The sequence below is a fragment of the Montipora foliosa genome, chromosome 11 (assembly GCF_036669935.1).
Source record: "Montipora foliosa isolate CH-2021 chromosome 11, ASM3666993v2, whole genome shotgun sequence".
In the NCBI taxonomy this organism is placed as follows: Eukaryota; Metazoa; Cnidaria; class Anthozoa; order Scleractinia; family Acroporidae; genus Montipora; species Montipora foliosa.
In genome coordinates this window covers 10,669,972-10,687,471 of record NC_090879.1, presented here as the reverse complement: position 1 = coordinate 10,687,471, position 17,500 = coordinate 10,669,972, and the positions used below count along the sequence as shown (strand labels likewise).

The 17,500-nt window shown below is 40.7% G+C and overlaps 1 protein-coding gene across 6 annotated transcripts in view; it reads left to right on the top strand.

Moving 5' to 3' along the window:
• Positions 1-17,500, top strand: part of LOC137976017 (ankyrin repeat domain-containing protein 66-like) — a 28,996-nt gene that overhangs the window by 8,864 nt on the left and 2,632 nt on the right. For 2 of the 6 annotated variants that reach the window (XR_011117681.1, XR_011117683.1), the window contains exons 3-6: positions 2,949-3,177; positions 5,257-5,394; positions 7,168-9,400; positions 13,069-17,500. The exon at positions 13,069-17,500 is cut by the window's right edge and continues 2,631 nt beyond it. Coding sequence is in view for 3 of the 6 variants with exons in the window: in XM_068823263.1 (XP_068679364.1) it covers positions 2,949-3,177; positions 5,257-5,392 (365 nt within the window). In the remaining 3 variants the exon portion in view is untranslated. Of the gene's footprint in view, positions 1-2,948; positions 3,178-5,256; positions 5,395-7,167; positions 11,866-13,068 lie in introns of those variants that run through there. The other 4 variants (XR_011117682.1, XM_068823263.1, XM_068823264.1 and 1 more) reach the window with 4 other exon arrangements.

Sequence of the window (17,500 nt, the reverse complement as noted above, 5' to 3'; positions counted from 1 at the left end):
ACTCCTCAAGCATAGTGGTTGGCAAAATGAAATCATTAGACTACAAAAATCCGAAAATTACAGCTTACCTTGAAATTTAAGGAACTCGATCATTTCTCCGTTGTGAGAAATGGGAATGTTCAATTTCCTTGTGAAATACGCCGTTCGCGTTTTTCCTGGCGTTCGTCCCAGGACGCAATGGTGCATTCTGGATACATCTCTGCATTGGATAGTGCAGTTGGTTCTGCTATTACTTATCCACTGGATAGTGATTTATCTGGCTGATGGCACTATCCATCATTTGAACAACTGGGGCCTGGTGGGTAGAGCTATCCACTTTTTGAACAACCAAGGCCAGGTCTTTATCCAACCTCTCTTCTCTGCCTCCTTTGTCGTTGAAGAGAAAGGAGGCAGAGAAGAGAGGCCCTGGGAACGAGGTTGGTCTTAATCATCTCCCAGTTTTCTATAACTTTAATCGACGTTGCCTCTCTATATGTACCCGCATACAACTTAATATTGACAAAGGTTTGATAGACCTCGTACCAAATTCTGTGATTGGTTAGCATCCCATTTAATGGAAGAGACAGCATTTACATTAACCTGTATGTAAACACGTGTGAGCCCTTTTCTTGCTTTGTCACACAATGGGCGAGAAATAGTAAAGTGCATGACAATGCCCTTTTCATATTTTGTCGAAAGAGTTTTTGACTTGTGCCTCATTGACATTGAAATGATATTTATGTATATAATGTTCAAGCCTCTCGCCATTAGACGCAGCTCTTTATTGGCACCAGTAAACTCTGAACCATTGTCGCTCATCATGATTCCTGGTTGACCTTGTATGGCAAAGAACCTTTGGAGAACTTGAAGGAACTCCATTGTGAAACAGTCCACGGCCATCTCCAAATGAACAGCTGTGGTATTCAAGCGTGTGAAAAGAACTCTGTAACGTTTGGCGGTCTTCTCACCTTAACATTAAAGGGGCTGAAATAGTTACATGCTTTGACGTAAAACAGTGGAGTATACAATTTACGGAGCTAAGCAAAGCGCATGTAAATCTGCCATCATCTGCATCGCCGTCTTGTGTGTTGTCTCTCGACAGAGCCTTCATTTAAACTTGATCGACTTCCTGAGCTTGTTTACTTTAAGAATCCAAAACTTTATCCATGTCTTAGCTGTCGTAGCAGCTACGCAGTTATGCTCATACTCTGGGCGTGGCTTGTTAATTAACCATGAAATCCAATGATCACTTGGCTTAAGGGCGGGCTGCCTTGTTTTGTAGGACACAACTACATGACTGCTTCAGGAACTCTTCCTCTAAATCTTATTACGCCCTCCTATGTATGTCTTTATAGATTGATCGCAACCAACCTATTTGAAGTGGTGTATTAAAACTACGGGGGCAAGGATGGCACAATGGTGAGAGCACTCGCCTCCCACCATTGTGACCCGGGTTCGATTCCCACACTCGGTGTCATGTGTGGATTGAGTTTGTTGGTTCTATTCTCCGCTCCGAGAGGTTTTTCTCCGGGTACTCCAGTTTTCCCCTCTCCAGAAAAACCAACATTTGATTTGAGTTCATTTCATTAGTGTGCATTGGTTAGTGCTGTAGTGCTAAATCCATTGACACTGAAATAAATTAAAGTTGTTGTTGTTGTTGTTGTTGTTGTTATTATTATTATTATTATTATTATTATTATTATTATCATCATCTTGTTTTCGCACATTGGATTTCCAATGGAACTTCAGTACTCCAGGAAGCTTGGTGACAACAAGTCTCCTCAAACTTCTAGGACCTTCCTAAGAATCCTTGCAGTGTTCAGAATACATGTAACACTTTCCTGAAGTTCGTCTATCTTGGTCTCTATACCAATATTTTCTAGTCTCCTCTGTAAATCCTTTGGAACTGTTCCAAATGTTCCGATTACAATAGGAATTACCGTTATTATTATTATTATTATTATTATTATTATTATTATTTTTATTATTATTATAATTATAACTGCAGATTTGAATCGGTTGTTTTCAGTGATAGATTATCGCAGTATGAGAATGGGCATTCCAATTGAATTTCGTTCCATTTTAATCTGCTGTCGGAGAAGAGCTGTCTATAGGGAAGAGATCTGTTTGCAAACATTGCTTTTGCTATTCAAATTTGCCAACCACAGGAACAAAAGAACCTATGTTTAGACACGTCCAATGAGGCTCTGGTTGGCACATTAATGACAATAGGTGACGTCAACGATATCTTCTTTATACCAATAGGGAGCTTAAGCACCTGCGTTTTTGAGATGCGGACGGCAACCGGAAGTGAGCTGTTTTCCTTTTTAACTTGTCTTCACGCAACCACATTTACATGTACATTGCTAATTATCTTTTCTCCATTAGAGATGATTAGTTTCAAAATCTTGGAGACTCTACTGTCGTGCGAAATGTTCTCTTCCGGTTGCCGTCCACTCCTCAAAAACGTTAAGCTCCCTAATAACGGAATAGGTACTCCCAGAAATCACTGACGTACACCGAATATTCTGTCTATTTTTTCTCAATGTCCGGGCGGGCAGAATTCTGCGAATCCTGCAATCTGATTGGCTTTGGGAGGGGGCGGAATTTTTCTATCTTGCCCGCCAACCCGAGCGGAATCCTAGCCCTGATTGTGTGAGCTTAAGTGATGAGCCGGCGTTAAGACCAAAAATAGATTTTTTTTAAGCCTTTTAAATGTTTTTAAAAGTAAACAGTGTTTGGTTTAAATACAACTTAATAAATATTGTGAACAGAACCAATCGATCATTGCGGTATTGCCTGATATTTCTCTTTTGATAACAAGCATCGCAGGCCAACGTTAAGCAAAGGTATATCTTACCAGATTAGATGTATGCCCTTTTGCTTTGAAGGCCGAATCAGTACTTGGAAGACCAAAAACCAAACCAAACCGTTTCTCAGTTCTGTTTTCTCGTGCATTGTATTTCTAGGTCACGCTAAGTGTGTAAAGCTGCTCTTGGAGTATGGTGCGGATCCATCAGCACGCATGGTGGGGGGATGGACACCAGCTCACTGTGCAGCGGAAACTGGGCGCTTGAATGTCTTGAAGGTCTTAATCGATCAACAGTCGGCCGTTCTCCTCCCTGATAACTCGGGTGATATGCCTAAACGAGTGGCTGAGATCTACGGACATGCGGCCTGCGTTGAACTTTTACAGAGGTAACGTTTCTTGAGGGTGATCAACTAGGGAACTAACAAGGAACGGGAACAGTTGGACCGAACACAAAAGTGATCAACTCATTCTCTACTTCTGAATTGACGCATTAATTCGTAATTTGCTCTAAACTTACTATTACCGTTAATTTTAATAGAAGACTTAAAGCTTGATATTGATTATGGAAAGTGGGCATATGTGTGGACATGGGACTCGAACCTGGAAATGTTGGTTGACCCTTCGCCTAACCACTTGACCACCACACCGCTAGCTGCTCGGTAACAATATTTTATCACTCGGCAACAAACAATATTAAACACTTAAAAAGGTCGGTTACCAAACTTCACGACAAAGCTAAACATTTTAAAATCAAAGCTTAAGCCTAATGAATCTGTCTACTGCCTGAGTACTCTTCTGCAGTGATGTTCTATGGGGAGACTTAAAATAAGTCTTTCATTTGAAAGCACGGTGTCTAGATCTTCAGTGGTGAAGAGGAAAGAAGCGGTACTTATAGAGTTGAAACTCCAGGTTCAAATCCAATCCACGGATGTGATTTTCATTTTCCTTATTTCTCTGCCACCTTAAGTCCCGGGGCACAGTGTCCTAAATTAACAAAAATAGTACTGTAAATTCAAAGCAAGTTAGAAATTAACGGTGATAGTTAATTTGGAGAAGAGATCATGTTGAAGTAATAGAGCTGCAGGAGAAACATTCTTGTTCCCAGATCCCATCGTTTCTCTTAGCCAGCGATGCGTTCACACGAGAAAACGAAGAGCTCTGGAGACACAGGAAATTCAAAATTTTTTATTGGCTACCTTCCGAACAATTAAAGCTTGAACAGCAAGTAAAATGGCCGATATGGCGCGATGAAGTCAGCTAACACGAAGCCGGCCGGTAAAGTTATCATAGTGTGTAAGTTAAAACTACGATGTTACTTACAGCTTCTTTCTGTTGGACACAAAGGGACACAATCATTTTCTAAGTTAAGGCCACTCAAAGCTTCACATGGAGACTCTTCAGAATGTAATCCTTCTGAACTCCTCCACGTTTAGTACTATTGACGACTCATATATGAACTCCGGAAGTCCTAGAATATGGGACTGCAACTCCTATGTGTACGTGTAGTGTTCGACGTAAATCTCTTTAATGGATAAGTTCACTCTATATGTTTACACACGTTATATTCCTGGTCCACTCTTACACTCGCTTGTTAAATCTATTATGTAAATCTATTAAACATTTCAAACACTCCTCAGGTCTCATGGGGATAGGAGACCTGGACACTACACCTCCCCCTTGATATTTAAGTGTGCCTCAAAGTTTTTGTAAATGTTTTCCATGTAAACGTTCGGGCATGCAACGATCTGCGAGGTTCCATTAGAGGTGGTATTGACTGGCCACTTGCCCCGTGCTCCGCACTGTCCCTTGCTGCAGCCACCTTCAACTCCCTTTGGGAGCCACCCTGACTCGATTCCCAACCCACAACGTCATCGTCCTCTTCCGCATACTCCCGTTTACTATCCTCTTCTGCGTACTTAAATACTTTGCAATTTGAAGAATTGCGTGCAGAGCCCTTTCGTTTTCTCGTGCAAAGGCCCCGCCGGCTAAGGGAAACGATGGGGTCTGGGAACAAGAAATAAGGTATTACAGAAGAGTAAACCGTGGATTAATCTTGATTGAGTGATCCACATTTTACCGCTTGACGTGTAATCCCTTGTCACTCTTAATGTAGGGTCTAGTTATGTCGTTACAAAACGGCTTACATATGAGTGTTTAAATTATTTTCGTGATTACCCGAGGTTATATTTCGTTTCTACGCGCAGTGAATGGCTTAAAGGTCTCCTGCTATATTTTTCAGCGAACCAGAAGCGACAGGAAAACCAACTAGCAGTATTCTGAATTCCTATCACGTGTTTTAGGCATCTAGTGCCCGCTTAATGAATTTGTGCTTTGTACTGATTGGTTCATTGAATTGCCAAAGCCATTTTCAGGAGAAAATTTTCTCAGAGTTTCTTTGATTCGAATTTACTCCATTGGTAAAGGTACCCATCCTTTTTTTTTAACTTTGCGGTTTCTTTTTTCAGTGCTGAAGAATCCTCGGTCCAGAGGCAACACATTGTCCGTGACAAATTTCGCACCAACACCAGGAAGATTTCAAGAATCGTGGCCGAAAAAGGCGTGGAAAACATAAAGGAGAAACTCGGAGATATCGCCAGCTGAGGGTTGGTTCCTTTTTTAGTCATGATTGAGGATTGCGGGGGTGATAGTGAAAAATGCTCAGTTGTCTGAGCTAAGCTCGCGTATGTCGCGCGATAGCGCAGTTTCACGATCATGTGTGTTGTTGAAGAAATATGAAAAAGAAATGCATAGCTGACAGCTTTGCGAGGACTTTGGCGTTAACTACAACAAAACTCAGCTTTTTTAAAAGCTCAAGTTTCGTTGTAGTGAACGCCATAGCCCATCTGTTACTTTCCCGCACAACACATTCTCTACTTCTTAATTAATGATTATCGTTAATTCCTAATCTGCTCTGAATTTCCTGTTATCGTTAATTTAGAAGACTGAAAGCTCGATACGGATTATGGGAAATAGTCATATACTTTTTTAAAGGATAACCAAAAGTGTATGGACGTAGAACTCGAACCTGGCAATGTTGATTAACCCTTCGCCTAATCACTTGACCACTACGCCATTAGTTCCTCTGGGACAATATTTTAAACACTATTTGATAATGCCGTATTATCACTCAAGAGGACCCTCCATCTCCCATACTTGGCTTATGAGTGTAATCAACATCGTCGCTCTTTGGAGGTTGGATGCCCGAAACATCCTGGAGCTTCCACTATTGGCAGCCAGCTCCAAGATGGAGACTTCACCGACCGCTGGCAAAACCTGACAACCCAGCCATGAGCCCCCACGCCCCCGAAAAGAACGGGCACCCGTCACACTGATACACAGTGGAAAGCAGAGGGTGTGGAGGGAGGGAACAAAAACCGCTAAACGCTCCACACACAATGCTCCTACTTCCCGCCACACTGATAAATAAGCAATACAGCCCAAAGTACGAGGTATTCCACGCATGCGCCAGTATACTACAACCACTGACCAATTGGCTGCAGTCGCTCCTAGTTGGTTACTTGGTTAAACTTCGTTTAACCTCATATAATTTGTAGTGAAATCTTAATAAATGGATAAATGGTGTGGTTTTATCTTTAACAACAACAACAACAACGACAACAACAATTTATTTAGTCATTTCCATTTTTTCCATGACTGGATTGACTAAAATGGGGTTGCATTTTGAACAGAGTTCCCGACAGAGTTACTAAAATGGGGTCGCAGTCAGTGCGATTTAAAAATAAGAAGATTCCCGATGAAAAAAGTTGTTACGGAAAGAACTCTAGCGCTGTTGATTTAATATTTACTGGTCGCGTGACTCCAACTTAGTCACTTCCTGTTTATGAATAAACTTTACATAAAGCCTTTTAATTGAAATTTCAAACGGAATGTAACGCGACTTGTAAATATTAAATCAAAAGCGCTATAGTTCTCTAAGTAACTTTTACAGAGGTAACGTTTCTTGAGGGTGATCAACTAGGAACCTACAAGGAACGGGAACAGTTTGACCGAACCTAAAAGTAATCAAACCGTTCTCTACCTCTGAATCGTAATTTGCTCTAAATTTATTATCGTCGTTAATTTAGAAGACGGAAAGCTTGATATGGATTATGGAAAGTGGGCATATATGTGGACATAGGATATTGGTTGACCCGTCGCCTAACCACTTGACCACCACACCGCTAGCTGCTCGGGAACAATATTTTATCACGCGGCAACTGACAATATTAGACACTTAAAAAAGTCGGTTACTAAATTTCACGACAAAGCTAAACATTTTAAAATCAAAGCTTCCGCCTAGTTAATCTAGCTACGGCCTAATTAGTCTTCAGCAATGATATTCTGTGGGAGACATTCAATTAAGTCTTTTCTTTTAGAGCGCGGTGTCTTGGTCTTCAGTGGTGAAGCGGGCATAAAAGAACGCAGATTCACAATCGTGTGGAAGTAAAAGGAACATTCCGACCGCGTGTGTTGTTGAAGAAATATGAAAAAGAAGTGCATAGCGTATCATGCAGCTGACAGCTTTGCGAGGGCTATGGCGTAAACTACTACATAACTGAGCTTTTTAAAAGCTCAAGTTTTGTTGTAGTGAACGCAATAGCCCATCTGTTACTTTCCCGCACAACACATTCTCTGCTTCTTAATTAATAATTATCGTTAATTCCTAATTCTGGCTAGTGAGATTTAAAAATGGAAAGATTCACGATAAAAAAAAGTTGTTTGTTACAGAAAGAACTGCAGCGCTGTTGATTTAATATTTACTAGTCGCGTTACATTTCGTTTGAAATTACAATTAAAAGGTTTTATGTAAGGCTTATAACAAGGGGTCAAGGATCAATGGAGGAGTAGTACCTTTCCTAGTGGCCTTAACATGCTAAGCCGTAACACTAGGGCCACCAAGTCTGAGTTCGCATCTTCACGGTCTTCACTTCAAAAAATGACTCGGTAACTCAAAAACTACTGGTTGTTAAACAAGGCACGCCAAATCCGGTACTATGTCGATGGGAAGGACTCTATAATGTTCTATCGTGCAATAAATGAGCTTTATGGTCCCTCTAGTCGCGGTGTAGCGCCTTTACTATCTTCTGATGGCCAAACCCTGGTTACCAATCATGAAGACATCCTCAAACGCTGGTTAGAACACTTCAGTGTATTACTAAATCGGCCCCTCTACAGCCAGTGCTGTTAGCATAGATCAAAATCCTATTCTTAATAGCCTTTCTGCTCTGCCTACCAGGGTGGAAGTCATAAAAGCAGTAAGCATTCTTCAAATTGGGAAAGCTGCAGGTGAAGATGGTATTCCAGTCGAAATTTTCAAGCATGATGGTCAATTGCTCCTTGACAGACTACACAGTCTGCTGACGCAAAGTTGGAGAGACGAAGATGTACCAGACCAACTTTAAAGATGCTGAGATAGTGACTCTCTACAAAGGAAAAGAAAACCGTGCTGACTGCAGTAGTTATCGTGGCATATCTCCACTCTCCACTACGGGCAAAATCCTTGCAAAGGTGCATGATGCAGTCCCGCCTAGCCACAAATATTATAGACAAAGTAGTATCTGAATCTCAGTGTGGCTTTAGGAGCAATCGTGGTACTGTTGATATTATATTCTCTGGAGGTCAATTACAAGAAAAGTGCATTGAGCAGAACATTGGGCTGTATGCTGCTTTCATCGACTTAACAAAGGCCTTTGATATGGTACCAAGGGATGCTCTGGAACATCCTGGCAAAGCAAGGCTTAACATCTAAGTTTATAAATGTCTTAAAGCAAGTGCATACTTTTATGCATGCCCGTGTGTGTATCAATGGGAACTCTTAATTCTGAACGTTTCTGTGTAACTACTGCTGTTAAACAAGGATGCGTAATTGCTCGTATTCTCGTTACCCTGTTTTTGGCTGCAATGTTGGATGAGGCTCTTGCAAGTTCAGCTGAAGGGATTGTGATCCGTTTTAAGACAGATTGTGGCATCTTCAATATCAGGCGACTTCAAGCTAAAACAAAAGTTCATCTTCAACTTGTTCGCGATTTGCTTTTTGCTGATGACTCTGGCGTCTTCGCACACACTGAGGATCATCTGCAAAATGAACCATTTTTCCTCTGCAGCAAAGAACTTTGGTCTCACCATAAGTTCTCAGAAAACAGAAGTCCTGTATCAACCACCTCCAGGCCAGAAAGGTACTGCTTTAATTGAAGATCTTTGTAGATGACTGTAAGCTGAATCACACTGATGCCTTTACATATGTCGGGAGCGTCCTCTCTGAGGATGGACAATTAGATCGCGAGGTCTCAAATCGTATTTCCAAGGCGAGTGCCTCCTTCGGGAGGTTGTACACTCGTGTATGGAATAGCCACAACATCACCATATCAACTAAGATAGCTGTCTACCAAGGCTGTAGTCACTAACACCCTACTTTATGGCTCGGAAAGCTGGACCACATATGCTCGGCATATCAAGCAGCTAGACTCCTTTCACCAATGTTGCTTGCGTAAAATCCTCCATGTAGCATGGCAAGACGGTGTAACAAACCTGGATATCCTTTCTAAATTAGGCTGCCCCTCGACCGAGAGTATGGTTAAACAAGGGCAGCTACGATGCGCAGGCCACTTGGTAAGAATGGATGATGACAGGTTACCCAAGCAACTGCTCTATGGCAAGCCGCTGGGCTGTCAGAACCCCCTACCCCTTTAGAGTTTATTTTATTGCCAATTACAGACCTTATCTTAGTAACTTTTGGGTAAATGTAATTTTAGCGACCCCAGCTTAGTCACTTCCTGTTTAGGCATAAACCTTACATAAAGCCTTTCAATTGTAATTTCAAACGGAATTTAATGTGACTAGTAAATATTAAATCAACAGCGCTATAGTTCTCAAAGTAACTTTTAGAGAGGTAACGTTTCTTGAGGGTGATAAACAAGGGAACTGACAGGGAACGGGAACAGTTTGACCGAACCTAAAAGTAATCAAACCCTTCTCTACCTGTGAATCGTAATTTCCTCTTAATTTATTACTGTCGTTAATTTAGAAGACAGAAAGCTTGATATGGATTATGGAAAGTGGGCTTATGTGTGGACATAGGACTCGAAGCTGGGAATATTGGTTGACCCGTCGCCTAACCACTTGACCACCACATCGCTAGCTGCTCGGGAACAATATTTTATCACGCGGCAACTAACAATATTAGACACTTTAAAAAGTCTGTTACTAAACTTCACGACAAAGCGAAACATTTTAAAATCCAAGCTTGCGCCTAATTAATCTAGCTACGGCCTAATTAGTCTTCAGCAATGATATTCTGTGGGAGACATTTAATTAAGTCTTTTCTTTTAGAGCGCGGTGTCTTGGTCTTCAGTGGTGAAGCGGACATAAAAGAACGCAGATTAACAATCGTGTGGAAGTAAAAGGAAGATTCCGACCGCGTGTGTTGTTAAAGAAATGTGAAAAAGAAGTGCATAGCGTATCATGCACCTGACAGCTTTGCGAGGACTATGGCGTTAACTGCTACAAAACTCAGCTTTTTTAAAAGCTCAAGTTTCGTTGTAGTGAACGCCATAGCCCATATGTTACTTTCCCGCACAACACATTCTCTACTTCTTACTTAATGATTATCGTTAATTCCTAATCTGCTCTGAATTTCCTGTTATCGTTAATTTAAAAGACTGAAAGCTCGATATGGATTATGGGAAATCGTCATATACTTTTTGAAAGGATAACCCGAAGTGGAACTCGTACCTGGGAATGTTGATTAACCCCTTGCCTAATCACCTGACCACTACACCGTTAGCTGCTCAGGGACAATATTTTAAACACTATTTGATAATGCCGTATTATCACTCGGAGCTAATCAAGAGGACCCTCGATCTCCCATAGTTGGCCTATGAGTGTTAATTTGTAGAGAAATCTTAATAAATGGATAACTGGTGTGGTTTTATCTTTAACAACAACAATTTATTTATTTAGGCATTTGCATTTTTTCCATGACTAGATTGACTAAAATGGGGTTGCATTTTGAACAGAGTTCCCAGACAGAGTTAGTAGAATGGGGTCGCAAATTGTCGGGATTTTGGGGGTTAGAAAGGTCTGGCTAGCCAGTGCCATTTAAAAATGGGAATATTCTCGATAAAAAGTAGTTTGTTACAGAAAGAACTGTGGCGCTGTTGATTTAATAATTACTAGTCGCGTTACATTCCGTTTGAAATTACAATTAAAAGGCTTTATGTAAGGTTTATTCATAAAGAGGAAGTGACTAAGTTGGAGTCGCTAAAATTACATTTGCCCAAAAATGACTAAGATGGGGTCTATAATTGGCCATAAAATGAACTCTAAATGGGTATGGGTTATGAGAGGCCAGCAGCACATAACCACGGTCAAGATTCGCTGGCTGTGTGCCGTTGGTCTCTCAGAACCCCTACTCCTTTATAGTTTATTTGATTGCAAATTATAGACCCTATCTGAAGCCCAGTTTACACTACAGAAACTTTTTGGCACGGGTCCCAAAGAAAAAGCTCAAGTTTCGTTGTAGTGAACGCCATAGCCCATATGTTACTTTCCCGCACAACACATTCTCTACTTCTTAATTAATGATTATCGTTAATTCCTAATTTGCTCTGAATTTCTTGTTATCGTTAATTTAGAAGACTGAAAGCTCGATATGGATTATGGGAAATGGTCATATGCTTTTTTAAAGGATAACCCAAAGTGTATGGACGTAGAACTCGAACTTGGGAATGTTGATTAACCCTTCGCCTAATCACTTGAACACTACACCGTTAGCTGCTCAGAGACAATATTTTAAACACTTTTTGATAATGCCGTATTATCACTCGGAGCTAATCAAGATGACCCTCCATCTCCCATACTTGGCTTATGAGTGTTAATTTGTAGAGAAATCTTAATAAATGGATAAATGGTGTGGTTTTATCTTTAACAACAACAGCAATTTATTTAGGCATTTTCAGTATTACACATGGGTTTACCTTTCAAATTGTGGAACGGAATTTGCTAATCTATTGAATTAAAAATAAACGTGAATATCTGTAATTCATAACATCATAAATAAAAGCAGGATCTGATTGGGGCGAGGGGGGGGGGGGGGGGGGTTGGGTGGCTGGGTGTACTTCCTTTTTGTGGGCTAATGGAGATGTGCCGCAGGATGGGGTCGCATTTTCACGACTGGATTGACTAAAATGGGGTTGCATTTTGAACAGAGTTCCCAGACAGAGTTAGTAGAATGGGGTCGCAAATTGTCGGGATTTTGGGGGTTAGAAAGGTCTGGCTAGCCAGTGCCATTTAAAAATGGGAATATTCTCGATAAAAAGTAGTTTGTTACAGAAAGAACTGTGGCGCTGTTGATTTAATAATTACTAGTCGCGTTACATTCCGTTTGAAATTACAATTAAAAGGCTTTATGTAAGGTTTATTCATAAAGAGGAAGTGACTAAGTTGGAGTCGCTAAAATTACATTTGCCCAAAAATGACTAAGATGGGGTCTATAATTGGCCATAAAATGAACTCTAAATGGGTATGGGTTATGAGAGGCCAGCAGCACATAACCACGGTCAAGATTCGCTGGCTGTGTGCCGTTGGTCTCTCAGAACCCCTACTCCTTTATAGTTTATTTGATTGCAAATTATAGACCCTATCTGAAGCCCAGTTTACACTACAGAAACTTTTTGGCACGGGTCCCAAAGAAAAAGCTTCGGCTCGGATAAAATTTGCAGTGTAAACAACCTGTCAGTACCAAATTTCATCCGTGCCGAGCCAAAATTCTTACCCGTCTTGGGACCTTCGGCGAGGTAGTCCGAGCACGGGTAAAAATGGTACGGGTGCTGAAAAAATAGGCATGGTTCGGAAAGAACAAGTAGTGTAAACACTTTAAAGGGTCAAATTTGAGCCTTGATTAGTCTTCAGCAATGATATTCTGTGGGAGACCTTTAATTAAGTCTTTTCATTTAGAGCGCGGTGTCTTGGTCTTCAGTGGTGAAGCGGACATAAAAGAACGCAGATTCACAATCGTGTGGAAGGAAAAGGAACATTCCGACCGCGTGTGTTGTTGAAGAAATATGAAAGAAAATGCATAGCGCGTCATGCAGCGGACAGCTTTGCGAGGGCTATGGCGTAAACTACTACAAAACTGAGGTTTTTAAAAGCTCAGGTTTTGTTGTCGTGAACGCCGCAGCCTATCTGTTACTTTCCCGCACAACACATTCTCTGCTTCTTAATTAACAATTATCGTTAGTTCCTAATTTGCTCTGAATTTCCTGTTATCGTTAATTTAGAAGACTGAAAGCTCGATACGGATTATGGGAGATGGTCATGCTTTTTTAAAGAATAACCCAAAGTGTATCGACGTAGAACTGGAACCTGGGAATGTTGATTTAACCCTTCGCCTAATCACTGGACCACTACACGGTTAGCTGCTCAGGGACAATATTTTAAACACTATTTTCAAGAGGACCCTCGATCTCCCATACTTGGCTTATAAATGGTGTGGTTTTATCTTTAGCAACAACAACAACGACAACAACAATTTATTTAGGCATTTCCATTTTGTTCCATAACTGGATTGACTAAACTGGGGTTGCATTTTCAAGAGTTCCCGACAGAGTTGCTAGAATGGGGTCGCAAATTCTCGGGATTTTGTGGGTTAGAAAGTTCTGGCTAGTGCCATTTGGAAATGGGAAGATTCGCGATGAAAAAAGTTGTTACAGAAAGGAACTGTAGCGCTGTTGATTTTATATTTACTTGTCGCGTTACATTCCCTTTGAAATTACAATTAAAAGGCTTTATGTAAGGTTTATTCATAAACAGGAAGTGACTAAGTTGGAGTCCCTGAAATTACATTTACCCAAAAATGACTAAGATGGGGTCTATAATTGGCCATAAAATAAACTCTAAATGGGTATGGGTTATGAGAGGCCAGCAGCACACATAGCCAGGGTCAACTTTTGCTGGCTGTGTGCCTTTGGTCTCGCAGAACCTCTACCCCTTTATAGTTTATTTGATTGCCAATTGGAGACCCTATCTAAAGCCCGGTTTACACTACAGAAATTTTTCGGCATGGGTCCCAAAAAAAAAGGTTCGGCTCGGATAAAATTTGCAGTGTAAACAACCTGTCAGTACCAAATTTCATCCGTGCCGAACCAAAATTCTTACCCGTGCTGGAACCTTCGGTGAGGTAGTCCGAGCACGGGTAAAAATGGTACGGGTGCTGAAAAAATAGGCACTGTTCGGATAGAACAAGTAGTGTAAACACTTTAAAGGGCCAAATTTGAGCCTTAATTCATATAGGCTAGCGGTTTTTTTGCGTATATTTCAAGATGGCTGCTCATTCTCCACCAAAATCACGCGGACGTTCTTGATTATAATTGAACTGCGCATGTCTTCAAGAGAACTTACCCAGGCCCAAAAATTTTGGCAAGGTATTTTTGATACGGTAAAAATGGTGTAGTGTAAACAAAGTTTGCCGAGCTCTTTTTGGGCGCCCGTGCCAATTTCACACGAGCCTTGCCGAAAATTTTCTGTAGTGTAAACCGGGCTTAAGTCAGTTTTGGGTAAATGTAATTTTAGCGACTCCAACTTTGTCACTTCCTGTTTATGAATAAACTATACATAAAGCTTTTTAATTGTAATTTCAAACGGAATGTAACGCGACTTGTAAATATTAAATCAAAAGCGCCATAGTTCTTAAAGTAACTTTTACAGAGGTAACGTTTCTTGAGGGTGATCAACTAGGAGCTAACAAGAAACGGGAACATTTTGACCGAACCTAAAAGTAATCAAACCGTTCTCTACCTCTGAATCGTAATTTGCTCTAAATTTATGATTGTCGTTCATTTAGAAGACTGAAAGCTTGATATATATGGATTATGGAAAGTGGGCATATTTGTGGACATAGGACTCGAACCTGGGAATATTGGTTGACCCGTCGCCTAACCACTTGACCACCACACCGCTAGCTGCTCTGGAAGAATATTTTTTATTTCACGACAAAGCTAAACATTTTAAAATCAAAGCTTGCGCCTAATTAATCTAGCTGCGACCTAATTAGTCTTCAGCAATGATATTCTGTGGGAGACTTAAATAAGTCTTTTCTTTCAGAGCGCGGTGTCTTGGTCTTCAGTGGTGAAGCGGACAGAAAAGAACGCAGATTCACAATCGTGTGGAAGTAAAAGGAACATTCCGACCGCGTGTGTTGTTGAAGAAATATGAAAAAGAAATGCATAGCGTATCATGCAGCTGACAGCTTTGCGAGGACTACGGCATTTTTAAAAGCTCAAGTTTCGTTGTAGTGAACGCCATAGCCCATATGTTACTTTCCCGCACAACACATTCTCTACTTCTTAATTAATGATTATCGTTAATTCCTAATTTGCTCTGAATTTCTTGTTATCGTTAATTTAGAAGACTGAAAGCTCGATATGGATTATGGGAAATGGTCATATGCTTTTTTAAAGGATAACCCAAAGTGTATGGACGTAGAACTCGAACTTGGGAATGTTGATTAACCCTTCGCCTAATCACTTGAACACTACACCGTTAGCTGCTCAGAGACAATATTTTAAACACTATTTGATAATGCCGTATTATCACTCGGAGCTAATCAAGATGACCCTCCATCTCCCATACTTGGCTTATGAGTGTTAATTTGTAGAGAAATCTTAATAAATGGATAAATGGTGTGGTTTTATCTTTAACAACAACAGCAATTTATTTAGGCATTTTCAGTATTACACATGGGTTTACCTTTCAAATTGTGGAACGGAATTTGCTAATCTATTGAATTAAAAATAAACGTGAATATCTGTAATTCATAACATCATAAACAAAAGCAGGATCTGATTGGGGCGAGGGGGCGGGGGGGAGTTGGGTGGCTGGGTGTACTTCCTTTTTGTGGGCTAATGGAGATGTGCCGCAGGATGGGGTCGCATTTTCACGACTGGATTGACTAAAATGGGGTTGCATTTTCAACAGAGTTCCCGTCAGAGCTACTAGAATGGGGTCGCAAATTGTCGGTGTTTTGGGGGTAAGAAAATTCTGGCTAGTGCTATTTACAAATGGAAAGATTCTCGATAAAAAGAGTTGTTTGTTACAGAAAGAACTGTGGCGCTGTTGATTTAATAATTACTGGTTGCGTTACATTCCGTTTGAAATTACAATTAAAAGGCTTTATGTAAGGTTTATTCATAAACAGCAAGTGACTAAGTTGGAGTCGCTCAAATTACATTTACCCAAGAATGACTCAGATGGTGTCTATAATTGGCTATAAAATAAACTATAAAGGTGTTGGGGTTCTGACAGGCCAGCGTCACATAGCCAGCGAAAAAGTGACCCAAGTTCCCTCCCCCGGGCAACTGATCTGCAGTCGGAAGGATCACAGTTGCTGAAGAGCAACAAAATTTTTGAATTGATATCAAGGTCTTGGAAAAATTTATACTTGTGAACTATTTCATCAAAACGTTTTGAGCTGTGAAGGGCGTTGTAGAGCAGGATGTTTTAGATTTTTAAGGACAAGCAACTCTCTCGTAAGCGAACACCCTCTGGGATTGGAAAAAGTGAATAAAGGAGGTAGTTTCTAAAGACGTTTTTGTGCTGCGTCGGTGGGGAAGTAGTACACAACGGAGTTGATAATGTAAATTGACCACCGTACGTGTCCGTTAGTAGAGCTGTCCGCTTACATAGAATTATTCCCATTCGCGGACACCAAAGAGCGGGTGACAATTGTACATGTTTTCTTGGGTAGCTAAACATAGCAACTGAAACTCTTTATTGAAGTTAAATGTTAAAACTCGGAAAAAAAACCGAAATATACAGTGTAACTCTTGTATATTCATATTCAATAAGAACTTTAACGGGATTGAATTATTGCTGCCGTCTATACATGTAACTTTGGTGTTAAAAAAAACATCCAAACATTAACGAAGAAGGTACTATCGCGTCTAGCGAAGGTTTGCTTGGTCCTGTAACAGTTTGGAGAAATAGTCAGTTATGGTTGACTGCCTACTAAAATATCATTGACCTTGGTAATTGCCTGGCCTAGCAGCTCGTTTCCCTGTCAGTTAGAAAATGCCGCTAGGCTTCCAACAAGTTTCCGTACCGTTCCAAGAGTCAATTATTATACGTGGGGTGTACGCTTAAGAGAGAGAGAGAGTAAACAAAAGAAAAAATTCCAATTTTCATTTTCTAAAGTGTCCGCGTCCGCTTAGGAGAGAGTGTCCGCTTACAGTAATATGTGTCCTTGGGCTTGTCTGATGATCTTCCTGCCGTTCTATGTAAGTTTGAAGCTTGTTTTGAAGGACATTCTCATCTGGTGCACCTCTAATGGTTTGACATGCAACCCCGACAAGACGGAAGACGGAAGTAATTCATCTATGCTCTTGCTTCCATAGCATTACTCTTCCTGGTATTGATGTTGGTGGTTATACTATATCACCAACACCAGCTGCCCGAGATCTCGGAGTGCTTTTTGACTCGCATCTGACGTTGTCTAAACATGTGTATGGAAGTCCGCATTCTTTTCCATTAGTAACATTTGTAGGATTAGGAAATATTTAGACTGTGACAATTGTGAAAGACTTGTGCACGCGTTCATTTCATCGAAACTTGATTCCTGTAATAGTTTACTAACAGGTTTTCCAGATAAGGAAATCTCCAAGCTCCAGCGTGTGCAGAATGCTGCAGCGAGGCTTATTGTTGGTGCTGCAAAGAATG